Source organism: Protopterus annectens, chromosome 9.part0, assembly GCF_019279795.1.
Source record: "Protopterus annectens isolate FY-2018-M chromosome 9.part0, PAN1.0, whole genome shotgun sequence".
NCBI lineage: Eukaryota > Metazoa > Chordata > Ceratodontiformes > Protopteridae > Protopterus > Protopterus annectens.
The window spans coordinates 1890418672-1890435410 of NC_056743.1; the positions used below are offsets into that span (position 1 = coordinate 1890418672).

The 16739-nt window shown below is 40.0% G+C and overlaps 1 protein-coding gene across 1 annotated transcript in view; it reads right to left on the bottom strand.

Annotated features, from left to right (window-relative positions):
* LOC122812307 (complement C3-like) overlaps positions 1-16739 on the bottom strand; it is a 2177376-nt gene that overhangs the window by 212813 nt on the left and 1947824 nt on the right. Inside the window, exons 38-39 of the mRNA XM_044084710.1 lie at positions 5964-6050; positions 5357-5440 (exon numbers count right to left, since the gene is read on the bottom strand). Of these exons, the coding sequence (XP_043940645.1) occupies positions 5357-5440; positions 5964-6050 (171 nt within the window). The remainder of the gene's footprint in view (positions 1-5356; positions 5441-5963; positions 6051-16739) is intronic.

A 16739-nucleotide genomic window follows, 5' to 3' on the forward strand; every position in this document is an offset into this window, starting at 1 on the left:
CTTGCACTGCCTGGTGAGTGGTGCATCAGTGTGTGTCACTATTGAGTCACCTGTGAGTAGGATGTACCATGACCCTCTTCTTGCACAGCCTGGTGAGTGGTGCATCAGTGTGTCTACCTATGGACTCACCTATGTGAAGGACGTACCATGACCGTCTCCTTGTACAGCCTGGTGAGTGGTGCATCAGTGTGTGTCACTATGGAGTCAGCTATGAGTGAGATAAAACATGACTCTCTCCTTGTACAGCTGATGAGTGGCGCATCAGTGTGTCTCACTATGGAGTCACCTGTGTGTAGGATATACCATGACCCTCTCCTTATACAACCTGGTGAGAGTTGCATCAGTGTGCCTCAATATGGAGTCACCTACATATAGGGTATAACATGACCCTCTCCTTGCACAGCCTGGTGAGTGGTGCATCAGGGTTTTCCACTATGGAGTCACCTATGTGTAGGATATACCATGACCTGTCCTTGTATAGCCTAGTGAGTGGTGCATCAGTGTGTCTCACTATGGAATCACCTATGTGTAGGATATACAATGACCCTGTCTTTGTACAGCCTGGTGAGTAGTGCATCAGTGTGTCTCCCTATGGAGTCACTTATGAGTAGGAAATATCATAACCCTCTCCTTGCACAGCCTGGTGAGTGGTGCATCTCTGTATCACACTATGGAGTCACCTATGAGTAGGATATACCATGACCCTCTACTTGCACAGCCTGGTGAGTGTGCTTCAGTGTGTCTCACAATGGAGTCAGCTATGTATAGGATATACCGTGACCCTCTCCTTGCACAGTATAGTGAGTGGTGCATCACTGTATCTCACTATGGAGCCACTTATGAGTAGGATATACCATGACCTGTCCTTGTACAGCCTGGTGAGTGGTGCATCGGTGTGTCTTACTATGGAGTCAGCTATGCTTAGGATATACCATGACCCTCTCCTTGTATAGCTTGGTGAGTGGTGCATCAGTGTGTATGTCTTTGTGGAGTCACTTATGTGTAGGATATACCATGACCCTCTCCTTACACAGCCTGGTGAGTGGTGCATCAGTTTGTGTCACTATGGAGTCACTTATGTGTAGGATATACCATGACCTGTCCTTGCACAGCCTGGTGAGTGGAGCATCAGTGTATCTCACTATGGAGTCACTTATGTGTAGGAAATACCATGACCTGTGTTTGTACAGCTTGGTGAGTGGTGCATCAGTGTGTCTCACTATGGAGTCACCTTTATGTAGGATATACCATGACCATCTCCTTGCACAGCCTGGTGAGTGGTGCATCAGTGTGTCTCACTATGGAATCACCTATGTGTAGAATATACAACAAGCCTCTACTAGTACAGCCTGGTGAGTGGTGCTTCAGTGTGTCTCACTATGGAAGCAACTATGTGTAGGATATACCATGACCCTCTCCTTGCACAACCTGGTGAGTGGTGCATCAGTGTGTCTCACTATGGTGTCACCTGTGTGTAGGATATAGCATGACCCTGTCCTTATACAGCCTGGTGAGTGGTGCATCAGTGTGTCTCACTAGGGATACACCTATGTGTAGGATATACCATGACCCTGACCTTGTACAGCCTGGTGAGAGGTGCATCAGTGTGTCTCACTATACCTATCAGTAGGATATACCATGACCATCCTCCTCTTTGCACTGCCCCTGGGTGGTGGTTCAGTGTGTGTCACTACTATAGGTCTTTTGTGTAGGATATACCATGGCCCGCATCAGTGTGTCTCAGTATGGAGTCACCTATGTGTAAGATATACCATGGTGTGTAGTATGGAGTCACTTTATGTGTAGGATATACAATGACCCCCTCCTTGCACAGCCTGGTGAGTGGTGCATCAGTGTGTCTCAGTATAGAGTCATATACCATGACTCTCTCCTTGTACAGCCTGGTGAGTGGTGTGTCAATGTGTCTCACTATGGGTGAGTGGTGCATCAGTGTGTCTCACTATGGTGTCACCTGTGTGTAGGATATAGCATGACCCTGTCCTTATACAGCCTGGTGAGTGGTGCATCAGTGTGTCTCACTAGGGATACACCTATGTGTAGGATATACCATGACCCTGTCCTTGTACAGCCTGGTGAGAGGTGCATCAGTGTGTCTCACTATGGAGACACCTATGTGTAGGATATACCGTGACCCTCTTCTTGTACAGCCTGGTGAGTGGTGCTTCAGTGTGTCTCACTATAGAGTCACCTATCAGTAGGATATACCATGACCCTCTCCTTGTACAACCTGGTGAGTGGTTCATTAGTGTGCCGCACTATGGAGTCAACTTTGTGTAGGATATACCATGGCCCTCTTCTTTCACAGCCTGGTGATTGGTGCATCAGTGTGTCTCAGTATGGAGTCACCTATGTGTAAGATATACCATGGCCCTCTTCTTGCACAGCCTGGTGACTGGTGCATCAGTGTGTGTCTTTATGGAGTCACTTATGTGTAGGATATACAATGACCCCCTCCTTGCACAGCCTGGTGAGTGGTGCATCAGTGTGTCTCAGTATAGAGTCACCTATGAGTAAGATATACCATGACTCTCTCCTTGTACAGCCTGGTGAGTGGTGTGTCAATGTGTCTCACTATGGAGTCACCTACATGTAGGGTATATGATGATCCTCTCCTTGCACAATCTGGTGATTGGTGTGTCTCACTATGGAGTCACCTATGAGTAGGGTATACCATGACCTATCCTTGTACAGCCCGGTGAGTGGTGCATCAGTGTGTCTCACTATGGAGTCACCTGTGTCTAGGATATACCATGACCCTCTCCTTGTACAACCTGGTGAGTGTTGCATCAATGTGCCTCAGTATGTGGTCACCAACATATAGGGTATACCATGACCCTCTCAGCCTGGTGAGCAGGGCATCAGTGTGTGCCACTATGGAGTCACCTATGTGTAGGATATACCATGACCTGTCCTTGTACAGCCTAGTGAGTGGTGCATCAGTGTGTCTCACTATGCAGTCACCCATGTGTAGGATATAGCATGACCCTGTCCTTGTACAGCTTGATGAGTGGTGCATCAGAGTGTCTCACTATGGAGTCACCTATGTGTAGGATATACCATGACATGTCCTTGTACAGCCTGGTGATTTGTGCATTAGTGTGTCTCATAATGGAGTCACCTATGTGTAGGATATACGGTGACCCTCTCCTTGCACAGCCTGGTGAGTGGTTCATCAGTGTGTGTTATTATGGAGTTAACTATGTGTAGGATATACGGTGACCCTCTCCTTGCACAGCCTGGTGAGTGGTTCATCAGTGTGTGTTATTATGGAGTCAACTATGTGTAGGATATACCATGACCCTCTCTTTGTATAGACTGGTGAGTGGTGCATCACTGTATCTCACTATGGAGTCACCTATGAGTAGGATATACCATGGCCTGTCCTTGCACAGCCTGGTGAGTAGTGGATCAGTTTGTCTCACTGTGGAGTCACATATGTGTAGGATATACCATGACCATCTCCTTACACAGCCTGGTGAGTGGTGCATCAGTTTCTGTCACTATGGAGTCACTTATGTGTAGGATATATCATGACCTGTCCTTGCACAACCTGGTGAGTGGTGCATCAGTGTATCTCACTATGGAGTCACTTATGTGTAGGATATACCATGACTCTCTCCTTACAGAACCTGGAGAGTGGTGCATCATTGTGTCTCACTATGGAGTTACCTATGTGTAGGACATACCATGCCCTGTTCTTGTATGGCCTGGTGAGTGGTGCATCAGTGTGCCTCACAGTCGGAGTCACCTATGTGTAGGCTATACCATGACCTGTCCTTGTACAGCTTGATGAGTTCTGCATCAATGTGTCTCACTATGGAGTCTCCTATGTGCAGGATATACCATGACCCTCTCCTTGTACAGCCTGGTGAGTGGTGTATCAGTGTGTCTCACTATAAAGTGTCCAATGACAGGGATGTTGGACTGTGTAGTTGCATGACCTATAGGCTTTTGAGTTGAGACACTCTTGAGTTATAAATGCATATTTCCTGGTGGGTGCTGCCCATGTTGAATGTTCTTGAAGCTGCTGAAGGTAAGTGTTACTATGATTGCATTTTAGAGGCTTTTGTAGTTTAGATAATTTGCTTTTAAGAGCCTTAACATTTGTAGGTCTGTGCGTTTAATCTGTAATGTGTGTGTTAGGTATAGTATGGTGTTGTGTATTGCTGTCAACCTGTCTGGTGTTTGCAATGACTGGATGTAAATGCACTGTTTCCAGTGACATTGTATAACTACATCTCTCACACAATGTATTTGATAGTTTGAGCAGTAAGTGGTTGTTAGTAAACAAAAGGCAAATGCTACATTGTTATCTGATGCCCATTTCCATTAAGCTGGCTATAGAGATAGTTGGAAAGTGTGAATCCATGGATACAGATGTTAATTACTCTTGCGATGGTGGTATCGATGGGTTTTAGAATGATTTATTGAAGTGCTATTAAAGTAACAATTCAAGTCTAAACAACAACAATCTAAATATCCTAAACATGGACAGCAGTGCTACTGTGCATGCAAACCAGGGGCTCGTCACACAACGACATGGAGACCAGTGCTACTGTGCATGCAAACCAGGGGCTCATTACACAATGACATGGAGAGCAGTGCTACTGTGCATGCAAACCAGGGGCTCGTCACACAACGACATGGAGAGCAGTGTTACTGTGCATGCAGACCAGGAGCTCGTCACACAATGGCAAAGTGCTAAATACTTAAGGTTGTTTTTAATGGAGATTTTGGTTTCTAAGTCCCTGCTACTATTCAGGGCACCACTGACCATCATTGTGGAATGAGCAGCATTGTGTGAATGTGGTGATCTTATACAGTCAGAAAACTTAAAAAATACAAACAGCTCTCTGGCCATTAGCAGAACAGCACAGTCTCAGTCCATTAAGTAATCTCAAGCAAATAAAAATCTCCCTGCTACCACTAGAGTGTCTACCAATGATTCCTATGTATAGATCATAAAAACAGCCTTAAATAACTGCAAGTTATCAAATTCAGTGTAGGAATATAAGCACAAAAATAGAAAATAAATATTTAACAGAGTTGTTTCTCTAAGGCTGTTGAGCAAAAATTAGTGTATGCAAGTTGTGCTGTCAGTAAGTACCATGAAGATACGCAGACCTGAACTGCAATAGAATCCACAGCTTTTGATCTTTCCACCATTAACTACAAGTATGGAACCTTCTGCGCTGCTGGCACTAATGAAAACTGGGCCATTCTGGGTCTACAACATGGAACCAGCTCTAAAAGAAATATGCATTAATGTGGAGCTATATTACAGTGGCAGAAATGCATGACATCTTACATCTTGTTCTAGTTCTGTGGCTCTTACCTGCTTTGATGATATCCACAATCTCCATTCTGTAGTAATCATAGCTTGCAGAATTGTTCTGACTAAGAAGCTTGATTTTATAGACTAGCAAAAAAAAAAAAAAACAAGAAGAATGAGCCATTTGTAATGTTCACAACACTAAATTCTCACTATGCCTTCTCTAAGCTGGGTTGTAAGAAGTTTCATTTCCTGGACTGCAAACTGCTAAGATACAGAGAAAGACATTGCATGATTTTGTAACACATCATCTGAAATGGTAGCTACCTCTTAAGAATGAGAACAAAAGTGGTGTGGCACACATTGTAATGTTTGCTTACATTAATAGGGCAATGCCTTCCTACAAATTCTTATTTACAAGAATCACTGCAGATCAAAAATGATGTTACCCAACCCGCTTCTGCATTTCATTTGTTCTTTTATGTGATGCAGAAAAAGAAAATATGTGCAGATAGTAAGTGAAGTTGTAATTGCTTTCTGCCAAAGCTGTCACTAGTGTTTATTTAACTGGCTTTGTCCACTCTTTTAATTATTCCTATAAATTATCTTGAAATAAACAGCCCAAAAGGTATCCCCAGACCAAGCTATTAACTGGTTTTTGGATATTTACCATAGTCAATTTTTGGGTCACAGGCCTCATCAATTCGATTTAAGACAGTGATGGATTTCTCATATTTCCTTTGCAAACCACAGTTTTCTGTAAAACAAACAGCATAAGTTAGAAATAAAGAACACAGCCTTCACCATTTGAAAGAGTCTACTGTAATATGCATATATGGTGCCAGGGAAAATAAGATATTTAAAATAGGACGTATTTTCCCTCTTTCTTACATCAGGCTGTTGTTACATTTCTGACCTAGATGTAAGCGTCTATAATATGTATCAAAATATGTGCTATGGAAATGCATTTTAAGATGTATTTACACTGATGGAAATTGTATTTGTACTTGTTTTCTATGTGATGTAGAAAAGAAAATATGTAAACAAATTTGTAATTGCTTTCTGCCAAAACAAAGAACAATAAAACAGTTAGACCAAAATGTAAAATGTGTTTAATCTGAATGTATCACTCTTTTCAGGAAGAAAGCTATTGTATTGAGACTTGCAGAATTTGTATCTGAAGTATAAACTGTACCTTCTTGATTTCCTGAGTAAGGAATCCAAAGATCATAAAAATGCTGTTGAAAGCATCTGCAAAAGTATTGCTGATTACATTCAGGAAAGGTGTTACTAGTATTCAGCTGAGGAATCCTATTACGTTTTCACAAGCGTATGAACACACAAAACTTGTTTAGGTAACTTTTATGTGTGGGAAAGCAATGCAACACTAAAACAGATATATCTACAATTCAATATTGGGAGTTCTGGGCGACCACATGTATACAGGTAGGTTGTTTGCAGATCTATCTTGTATGATATTTTTAGTTACTCTGAATCCTTAGGGACAGTATGTGTATAAGAGAATAGATTCAGTTTACTTATTTAGCTATCGTAAGTATCTTGTATGATATGTTTAGTTACTCTGAATCCTTAGGGACAGTATGTGTATAAGAGAATAGATTCAGTTTACTTATTTAGCTATCATAAGTTAGAGTCTTCTTTAAGTATTCCTGTCTCCACGGCTGATTATCTTCTGTCCTTGTGCGTTATTAACCTCAGCATATTTTATGTGCCCTTGTACTATTTTAACTCTTTTATTGTTTAATTAAAATTGTATTTATTTGCTTTTAAGATCTTGTAGCTAATATTTATTTATTACCCAAGGAGAGGGTATTATTTTGCACTGTATGTTGGCAAGCTGCAGCATTCATCTCCAAAAGCAAGATCACTTGAACACATTTCCAGTGAGGCATTATTTTTTATAATTTATATTTGGCTATTGTACAAGACTGGCAAAATGGGTGTTAGGTTCCAACCCAATAATTCTAGAGTGTGGCAATATTACTGTGACAGAAAGAAAGCTGTGTGGAATTTGCAAATTCTACAAGTCTTCCCTGGGAATTTTGTATAAATATATATCTATATCTATCATCTATCTATCTATCTATATATATATATATATATATATATATATATATATATATATATATATATATATATATATATTTATATAAAGATATGTGTGTGTGTGTGTGTGTGAGAGTGGCATCTGTGTGCTTTTATGTTTTTGTGTGTGACTGTGTGTGTGTGTGTGTGTGTGTGTGTGTGTGTGTGTGTGTGTGTGTGTGTGTGTGTGTGTGTATAAAAGGGCAGAGGAAGACATTGTGGTTCACAGAGAGAGAGAGAATGGAAAGAAAGAGGACAAGGCTGCTGGGCCCAAGGCTAATCTCTGAATGTGGTCAGTGCATAGTCCTAGTCTGAGTGTGGATTTTAGAAGCCCATATCCAGGCAGAAGTGTATAACCCCTCTATGGTCTTAAGGCAAATTGTGTTTTGTGAAAAAGTTATTAAATCAGATCTGTGGGCATTTCACTTTATTTTTTTACTTGAACACATTAGGAACCACGGGTATGACTCAAAAAACCATCCCTCTGATAACCATCAGACATATTTGGGTGACTGGAGTAGGTTCAAAAAGTGTAGACCCACTCCTCCTCAAATGCACTGGTGATATATTGGTCAGCACTCGTAGTATTCAAAGCATCCAGGGCCAGCTTGATCCTTTATAAATAGTTGGCCGTACTGAGATTCACACCCTGATCAAAGCCAGACAGGCTGACACACACTACTAGCACTGAGCTGGATATTTACATCACATTTCCCTTAATTTACATTTCATATGCAAATGTTTCTTGACTTTGCATTGTTTTCTGTATACCACTTTTCACAGTTGCTTATTGAATTTGTTCTTGAATCTGACTTCTGTACTGATATCGTTGTCATCTCTTGGCCTTCCACTCTCCTCTTCTCTTTCCTATATTCTCCCCTAAATTAGAAGGTACTTAAGTAATCTCTACTACTTGACAACAATTAGATTCTTGTCTGCTGAGCTCTCAATGTACCCTGTTGGTAGTATTCCCTGCCTCTTGATTAATATACCCTCCTTTTTTTCTCTCCCTTCCTTTTTTTCTAATAATATGTCTAGCAAATAATCCTTAGGAAAAGTAACTGTCTGCATAAACTAGATTTACCAAAGTTTTAAAGGTATTTTTCTAATAGTGTCTTGGGATTGCCCTAGACTAACATGGTGTAAAATGTTCTGTAAATGTATGATGTATCTAGTATAGTATGTATATTTGTCTTCCTAGAATTTATAGTTAATTCCTTTTTGTCTATTTTAAACCTTTTGGTGTGGTGGTGGTATGTTTTACAATTGGAGCTTTTCTCCTCGGGCCTCTGCTGAAAATGGAAATATATCCAGCTGGACTAGCCCGGTTAACAAATGTTAAATAAAATAAATAAATAAATAAATATCCATTATTGCTGTCTGAAGGCTATACTGTAAAACCAACACACCATCTGAAGAAAAAAATTTTGCATTGATGTAAATCTCACGTCCTCATCTTTGTACTACAGGCTATTTATAAAGTATGTTTTCGAGTGACTGTGCTTTCATTTATCTTATCAATCATGTGAGGTATTTTAGTTTGATACCAATCTTATTTATTTATTTAACATTTGTTAACCAGGAAAGTCTGACAAGGACAGAGCCTATTTTTAGCAGAGGCCCAGGGAGAAACGCTCCAAATGCATGTCTTTGGAAAGTGGGAGGAAAAAGGAGTAACTAGATGAAAACAACACACAAACACGGGGAGGACATGCAGACTACACACAGAAGGCACCTCAGCTGAGAATCGAACTGGAGAACCTCTTGCTGCGAAGTGACAACATTAAGTGCTGCACCACTGTGCCACCCAGCAGTCTTCAATGTTATTAACTGATAGTCTAACGTTTGATCAGAAGTACAGGATTCTTCGTGGTTTGTATTTAAAGACTGAAATCACTGTCTCACAGGGAGTGCTCCCTTCCTGAGGCATAGTGATCTCAAAGTTAGTATATTTATGTACCAAAGGAGTAGGAAACAGAACATTCCATTTGTGGGAATGCAGGTGGAGTAGAGAATTCCTGCAAAAGAGCTTTTTCAGTGATGTTTTACATAGTGCCCTGTGATTATACTTGTGAAGGTTAGTGACAGAGGGAAATGTCTCCATCTTGGAGCCATTTTAGTTTACAGCCCTTCTATTTCCTTTCCTCTTTTCTTCTTCTGATTTTCCAAGCTACAGGTTATAGTAACCCTTCCTTCTTCAGTGGTAAATGTTTATTGTACACCACCCATTGCTTGCATTCTCCCATCTGGGCTGCCTTCAGTCAGTGTGACAAAGAGTAATACCTTTTTGGAGGTTAACTGGGTACTTTCGGCAAACCCTAGAATGACCCCTGTATCAGCATTTATCAGTCTCTGCAGGGGTTACAACTAGTTCAGAAGGCAATGGCAGTGTTCCCAGTGGTGCTTGACTAGATGAACAGGGGTGAAACGTACATTCACTGTGATGAGGGTAAACTGACGTGCATGAGGCACACATACACATAGTTATCTTTCTAACAAAAAACAAGTAATCTCCGTGGTATCCCAGAAGTCTCAAAACAACCCACTAAAGTGTAGTAGGTCCAAAAACAAAACAGCATAAGAAACTTCTCTGTGTGGAAGATTTTCAGTCCATATATTTCTAGCTAATCACTGTATATTAATCAGATCAGACAACAGTAGTAGAAGTAGTGAACGTAAACTTGTCTTAAGTCAAAACAAAACAAAACAAAACAAAAAGTAATAATAGAAAATATATAATTGTACAGCATTACTAAGTATTCGAAAGTAATCCAAGCAAGGCAGGCAGTCTGTTTCCAGTCGAAAATCCTTTATTAAGTGTACAAACAAGCGATCCAAGTAAAACAAAAATAGAGTAATAATTTCCTCACAAGCTTTCTAAATATATATACACTTTTTTATCAGGCATGGGAGTGGTTTATTGTGCTGTAAAACAAAGTGTTATTAGTACACGTTAAATTCACATCCCTTCCCCCATCAGTGTGACATTCAAGCTGGTCCTGCCCTACTTAGTAGCTGTCATGATAATATCTAACCCTTATGTACTTTAAATAAAATTATATAATGATGTGGTTTAAGCCTAATAATATTAACTAATTATACAATTATATAGGTTTTTAGGGTTCTTGTACACAGACCTGAAGAAGTCTAGAAGGACGAAAGCGATCTTTGTTAACAATAGGTTATGAAAATAGAAACTGATTTTTACATGCAAAATGTATATATATATATATATATAGTTATATATATTTTTGATTGCCAAATGAACTAAGGTTGATATATTTCCAGCCATGTAGTATATTATCTTGGATAAAATCACAGACTTAATAATTTACTTAATAATTTGGTTAAATAAGAGGTACCACATCATTATATAATTTTATTTAAAGTACATAAGGGTTATATATTATTATGACAGCTACTAAGTAGGGCAGGACCAGCTCAAATGTCACATTGAGGGGGGAAGGGATGTGAATTTAACAATTGTACCAATAACACTTTGTTTTACAGCACAATAAACCACTCCCATGCCTGATAAAAAGTATATATATATATATATATATATATATATATATATATATATATATATATATATATATATATATATATATATATATATATATTTAGAAAGCTTGTGAGGAAATTATTACTCTATTTTTGTTTTACTTGGATCTCTAAGGATTTTCAACTGGAAACAGACTGCCTGCCTTGCTTGAATTACTTTCGAATACTTAGTAATACTGTACATTTATATATTTTCTATTATTATTTTTTGTTTTGTTTTGACTTGACGAGTGTACGTTCGCTACTTCTACTACTATTGTCTGATCTGATTAATATACAGTGATTAACTAGAAATATATGGACTGAAAATCTTCCATGCAGAGAAGTTTCTTACACTGTTTTATCATTCTAACACAGACTCTTCACTGTGCAGAACTGTAGAAACTGCTCTATTTCAAATGCTGAGCTTTTTTTCCTTTTTGGACTAAACCCAGCTGGACAAACCCACAGAACGAAAAGCAAACTAAAAATAAAATAAATACGTTGTAAATAAGCAGTGTTGTGCACAGAATATAAACAAGTAGAACAGTGAGAGCTTTTTGTTTCCTGTATCATATAAAGGAGGACAGGCTTTATTCTCAGCTTCCTATTTGGTTCATAGGTTCATACTAGGCTATCTGCCCTAGGGCATTTATAAGCCTAGCCAGAGTGTGTGTGGCTTTCACCACCCCTTAGGATGAGAATACTATACCCATTAGTTTGCTGTGCCTCTGTCCAGCAGTGACACAGAGATGATTCCCGGGGTAAACCTACGATCTCCCATCCACTCGTCAAGATTTCTCTTGAACAGAGTCAGTGAGGGGCTTTGCCTCACATGGACTGGGATTCTGTTCCATAGTGTAGGGAGTCTCTGGGTGATGAATCTGTCCCTCCAGCACATCCTATTTATATCCGTGTTGAGGTTTAAGTCTCTTGCTGTCGTGGCTCTGGTGGATTTGGATTTTTTGAGGTGGAGCATGTCCATTAATTCCGGGTTGGACATGGCCTTGTATGTCAGGCACATATCACCTCTGAGCAGACGGTATGCGACTGAATAGAGCTGGAGTTTCTTCAGTCGGGCATCGTATGACATATGTTTGAGCCCCTTTATCCTTTTGGTGAGGAACTTTTGGGGTCTTTCCAACTGCTGCAGGTGTCGGGTAAGGTACATTCGAATGGGGCGTTGTACTCAATCATTGGTCTGATAAGTGAAGAGTACAGGGGTACAATGACCTCTCCTGATCTGGATGTGAATCCCTTCATGATCAGGTGGGCAATGTAGAAGGTCTTCCTAACCACTTTGGCAATGTGAGTGTCAAAGAGAGGTTACTGTCAACTTGGGTCCCCAGGTCCCTGATAACTTCTTCCGTGTTTAATGGATTACCACCTATGTGGTAATTAGGGGTTACCTTGTTTTTCCCAAAGGGTATGACTATACAATTTTTGGCATTTAGCTTAAGGCCATGGCTCTGGCACCAGTTATCCATTTCTATGAGACCTCTCTGGAGGATGTCTGTGTCTGATGGAGTGTCAATTATGGTGCCCAGTTTGCAGTCATCTGCAAATTTTGTCAGCCACAATCCCCCTATGTTTGCCTGCACTTCAGAAAAATAAATGCTGAACAAGAATGGGCCCAGGACTGAGCCCTGTGGGACACCGCTCGTGACCGGCTTAGAGTCTGACATGGCACCAGCAACTCTAACCCTGTGTATTCTGTCCTTGAGCCAGTTTGCAACCCATCTTGTGACATATGGGTTTACATCTAAGCTGGTGAGCTTTTCTATGATGCCCGAGTGGGGTATTGTGTCGAACGCTTTTGCTAGGTCAAGGTAGGCTGTGTGAACTGCCTTACCCTCATCAATGGCCTTAGTGACTGTTTCGACCAAGTTCAAGAGGCAGGATCTGCCCTTGACAAAGCCAAATTGGGTAGGATCCAGTGTCTGTAGGTCCCCAATGTCTTTATTTATGAGTTCCATTATGATCATCTCCATAGCTTTGCAGACAAGGCTCGTCAAGCTTATGGGGTGGTAATTTCCAGGGTCCGTAGAAGCACCGCCTTTGTGGAGTGGGACCACAGTTGCCGTATGCCATTCTTTGGGTACGTATCCTGTAGTAAGGCTAAGATTAAACAGCAGCCTTATGTGTGGGTTTAGTTCCTCATTGAGTTCGTGTAGCACACAGCCGGGAACACCGTCCGGTCCCATTGATGCTGTGTTTTTTGCTTTAGAGAGAGCAGCTCTCACCTGGGCATCTGAGATGTTTGGGAGGCTAGACTCTGGTGGGATAGATATTTCTCCTTTTGGGGGGGAGGGAGGGGAGAAATTTGCACTGAACCTGTCTGCCAGTATGTTGGCAATGTCTGTGGGTTCAGTGATTGTTTTATCATTTTGGACTAATTCTGAGCATATCTGGGAGTTTCCACCCAGGTTTCTAACATAGCTAAAGAGTTGTGAGATTTGATGTTGTCAATGGTGCAATTCTAAAAAAAATTACTTTGAACACAGCATTAAATAGTGAATTGTCAAAACCTACTGTTACAGCTTTAATGTCTTTACAGATGGGGTAAGACCCTCCTGTACTCCCTGGTATCACCACCCCCAGATACGAACACTAACACCAGGCTTCCTGTACTTAAGAGAAGGGGGGACACTGTAAAGTACCACATCCACAGATTTAGGTTATATTTCCAAACAGTCACATGTATTTTTGAGGATCACATTTACAGACCATGGAATTACTAGAAGTCAGTATCATAGCTAGGATGGAGTAAGAGGGGCAACTGCTCCATGAGCAAAGTGTTGGGGAACACAGGAGCATGATCAGCCAGTACCAATCAGTGCTGTAGCACTCTGTGTGTATTCTAAACTGTAGCAACTGTTTGCTACAGTTTAAAAGTAAAAGGGATCTATATATTTTTTAACTAAAACCTGAGAGCTGTAGCAGTCTTTGAAAGCAGGGTATAAATTGTAGCAACTGTCTGCTACATTTGTAGCAAGCAGTTTGCTTCAGTTTAAAAAATATTTTTTAGACTAAAACATGAGTGCTGTAATGTTCTGTGCAGGCAGAGCATACATTTATGGTTACCATCTGTCTGTCTTTGCACAGGACAGTCCCTGATTGGGCAGTTGTGTCCTGAAAAAAATGGAAAATGGTAAATGTCCTGAGATTTTAGGACAAAGAATATTTCCTAAGTTTTCTTTAATAGTTGCATAAACAGTTGCATACAAGTGTATGTAAAGGTGTGTGTGTGTGTGTGTGTGTGTGTGTGTGTGTGTGTGTGTGTGTGTGTGTGTGTGTGTGTGTGTGTGTGTGTGTGTGTGTGTGTGTGTGTCTATGTGTGTGTGCCTCTGTGCGTGTGTACATGTAGATCTGTGTCTCTGTGCATGTGTACATGTAGATGTGTGTTTTTGTGTATGTGTGTATGTGTGCTAGCGAGCATGTTCATGTAAAGGGGTGTATGTGTGTGTGCGCACACACGCGTGTGTGTCTATATATGTGTGCTAGCGAGTATATATGTGTGATTGTGTGTCTGTGCATGTGTGTATGTATGTGTGTGTGCATGCTTGTGTGTTTATGCATGTGCACGTGTGTGCTTGTGTGTGTATCTGTATTTAGTTGTGGGTGCATATATCTGTGAATGTATTTGTGTACTGATGGAACGTGCAGCTGAATATTTGCAAGCAATTAGTTTGTCTTACTGTTGTTATTGATTGCTCAGTTTTACACGATTTTGAATGAAACTTTCTGCTTCCATAAATACTTAATACAAATTATAAATAGAACAAGGAAATCTTTATTCCTGGTTAGTGGAGACCCATGTAAAGCAGTCTGTTTTAAGAACGTCAGTTGATTTCAACGTCCTTTCTTTCTTTTTTTCCTGTGGACCAGATCGTGCATTAAGTATTGTCCTTAAATTGCTCTCTTATGTTGGTGAAATGTTTCACTACAAGAGTCGCACACTTCACAACATGTCTGCAGATACATTTCAAAAATCTTTTTTTGAAAAAGAGGATTCAGATCATTGTTTTTTTTTCTTCTACTTGGTTTCCGTTGAATATAGGATCCCAGCCATCTAACTCGGGCAGGTTTTTGTCTGTATTTTTTTTGTCGTTAGTAAAATTTCTATACCAAATATTTTTCTGCTATAATTTTGTGTTCTGCATTTTTGTTTAACTTGAAGAGTCACATGTATTGTATTCTAAATGATTTTTGTATCAGTAGTGGCTCTTTGCAGGTCAATGGATAGTACATTTTCCTACAGCATTTGCATTTCTAGTTTGTACTTCATGAAGCTTTCAGGATTGCCTACTGTAATTCTGGGACTCATTATTGCAAGCCCCAAAATTACAAAAAAAATCCAGAAATACAGGAGAACAGCAAATGTTGAACATTGTTTTCAGTTAAAGGTGTTTTTGCAGGAGGGCAAGCCACATGCAGCCCCCTGATGTGTGGGAAACTCCACACCCCATGAACTTATATATACCAGCTCTGAGATCACCATAAGCTGGAGAAAAGTGATACAACCTCAGATTTTTGTTCATTCATTCTCACTATTTTATGACTTAATGAAATGGTTATATGTTTCATAGCTCCTGTCTTACTTTGTTGTTTCTGCATTTTCACCTAGGTCTAAGTGAGTTATTCCATTAGCTCACCAATTCACTTAAATCAAATAAATACATGCACAGAAGGCTTTCTGTAAAGGTAATTTTCTGAGTCTTTCTGATAAGCAAAACACACCCGATGTTCAGGAACTATCTGAATGAATAGTATGTGTGATTTCTGCTTCTCTAGGCTCTGTATTTATAAATGTATGTACGTATTATAATGTATCATGAGGAATTAATGTCAAAAATGGTATGTATGCTTCTGGTAACATTCACCACCCTTCTGATAACATTTGGGGCATGTATTTTAATGAAACTAACATAATTTCTCATTACATGCCACTCATAGCTCTCAACCTCTTAGAGCAACAAACTGGACAAACCATAGATAATGAGGGGACAATGGCCCAAAAACGTGGACAGCTTTTAAATAGTGCTCTTACAAACTGCGAAAGTTGAAAGTATAACACATTTTGCATTAGCATGAATTTTCTTAAGGGTATGAAGTCTGAAACTCAAATGCTGTCATTATTTTCTGACTTCAATCTTCAATGATTTGCTAGAAAACCACAATTTTGTGAAAATCACACCAAAAATATAAGGCAAATATCTATATGTTTAGGGGTATGATGCCACAGTCTAACTTAAATGGCTTTCTTCAGCAGATACAATTAAGAAAATCACAAAGTACCTTAGATTAGCAAGTACAGAGTCACTTCAGTCTTTACACAAGTATAAGAAAGACAGCTCACTAAAATGAAACAGTTTCCTGATTTTAGTACAGTTCAACAATGTGCCTCTTGCATAGTACAGAAACAATGTACCTTTTTCTCAGACACTTACAATCTCTCTGGCATTGTCAGAGCTAGATGTTTTTCAGTGTTTAGCATCACAGCCCAACACAGTTCAAAGCCATGCTGTTTGCAGGCATCCACCTTATGGCTACTAAAGCTGAAGTCCAGTTTCCTTATCAGTCTGTCCCAATTACAGCTCAAAAATGTTGTTTCAGTGAACACAGGGAAGGTTGTTTGTCCACCAGTAAACCAGTATAATACTTTATGTATGCATTTATTTATTTGTTAACTGGGTTACTCCAACTGAGCCAATGGTCCATTTTCAGTGGCGACCCAAGGAGAAAAGCTCCAACTGTACTGAAAACAAAGCAAGTACAAAAACAGTACAAATTAAAT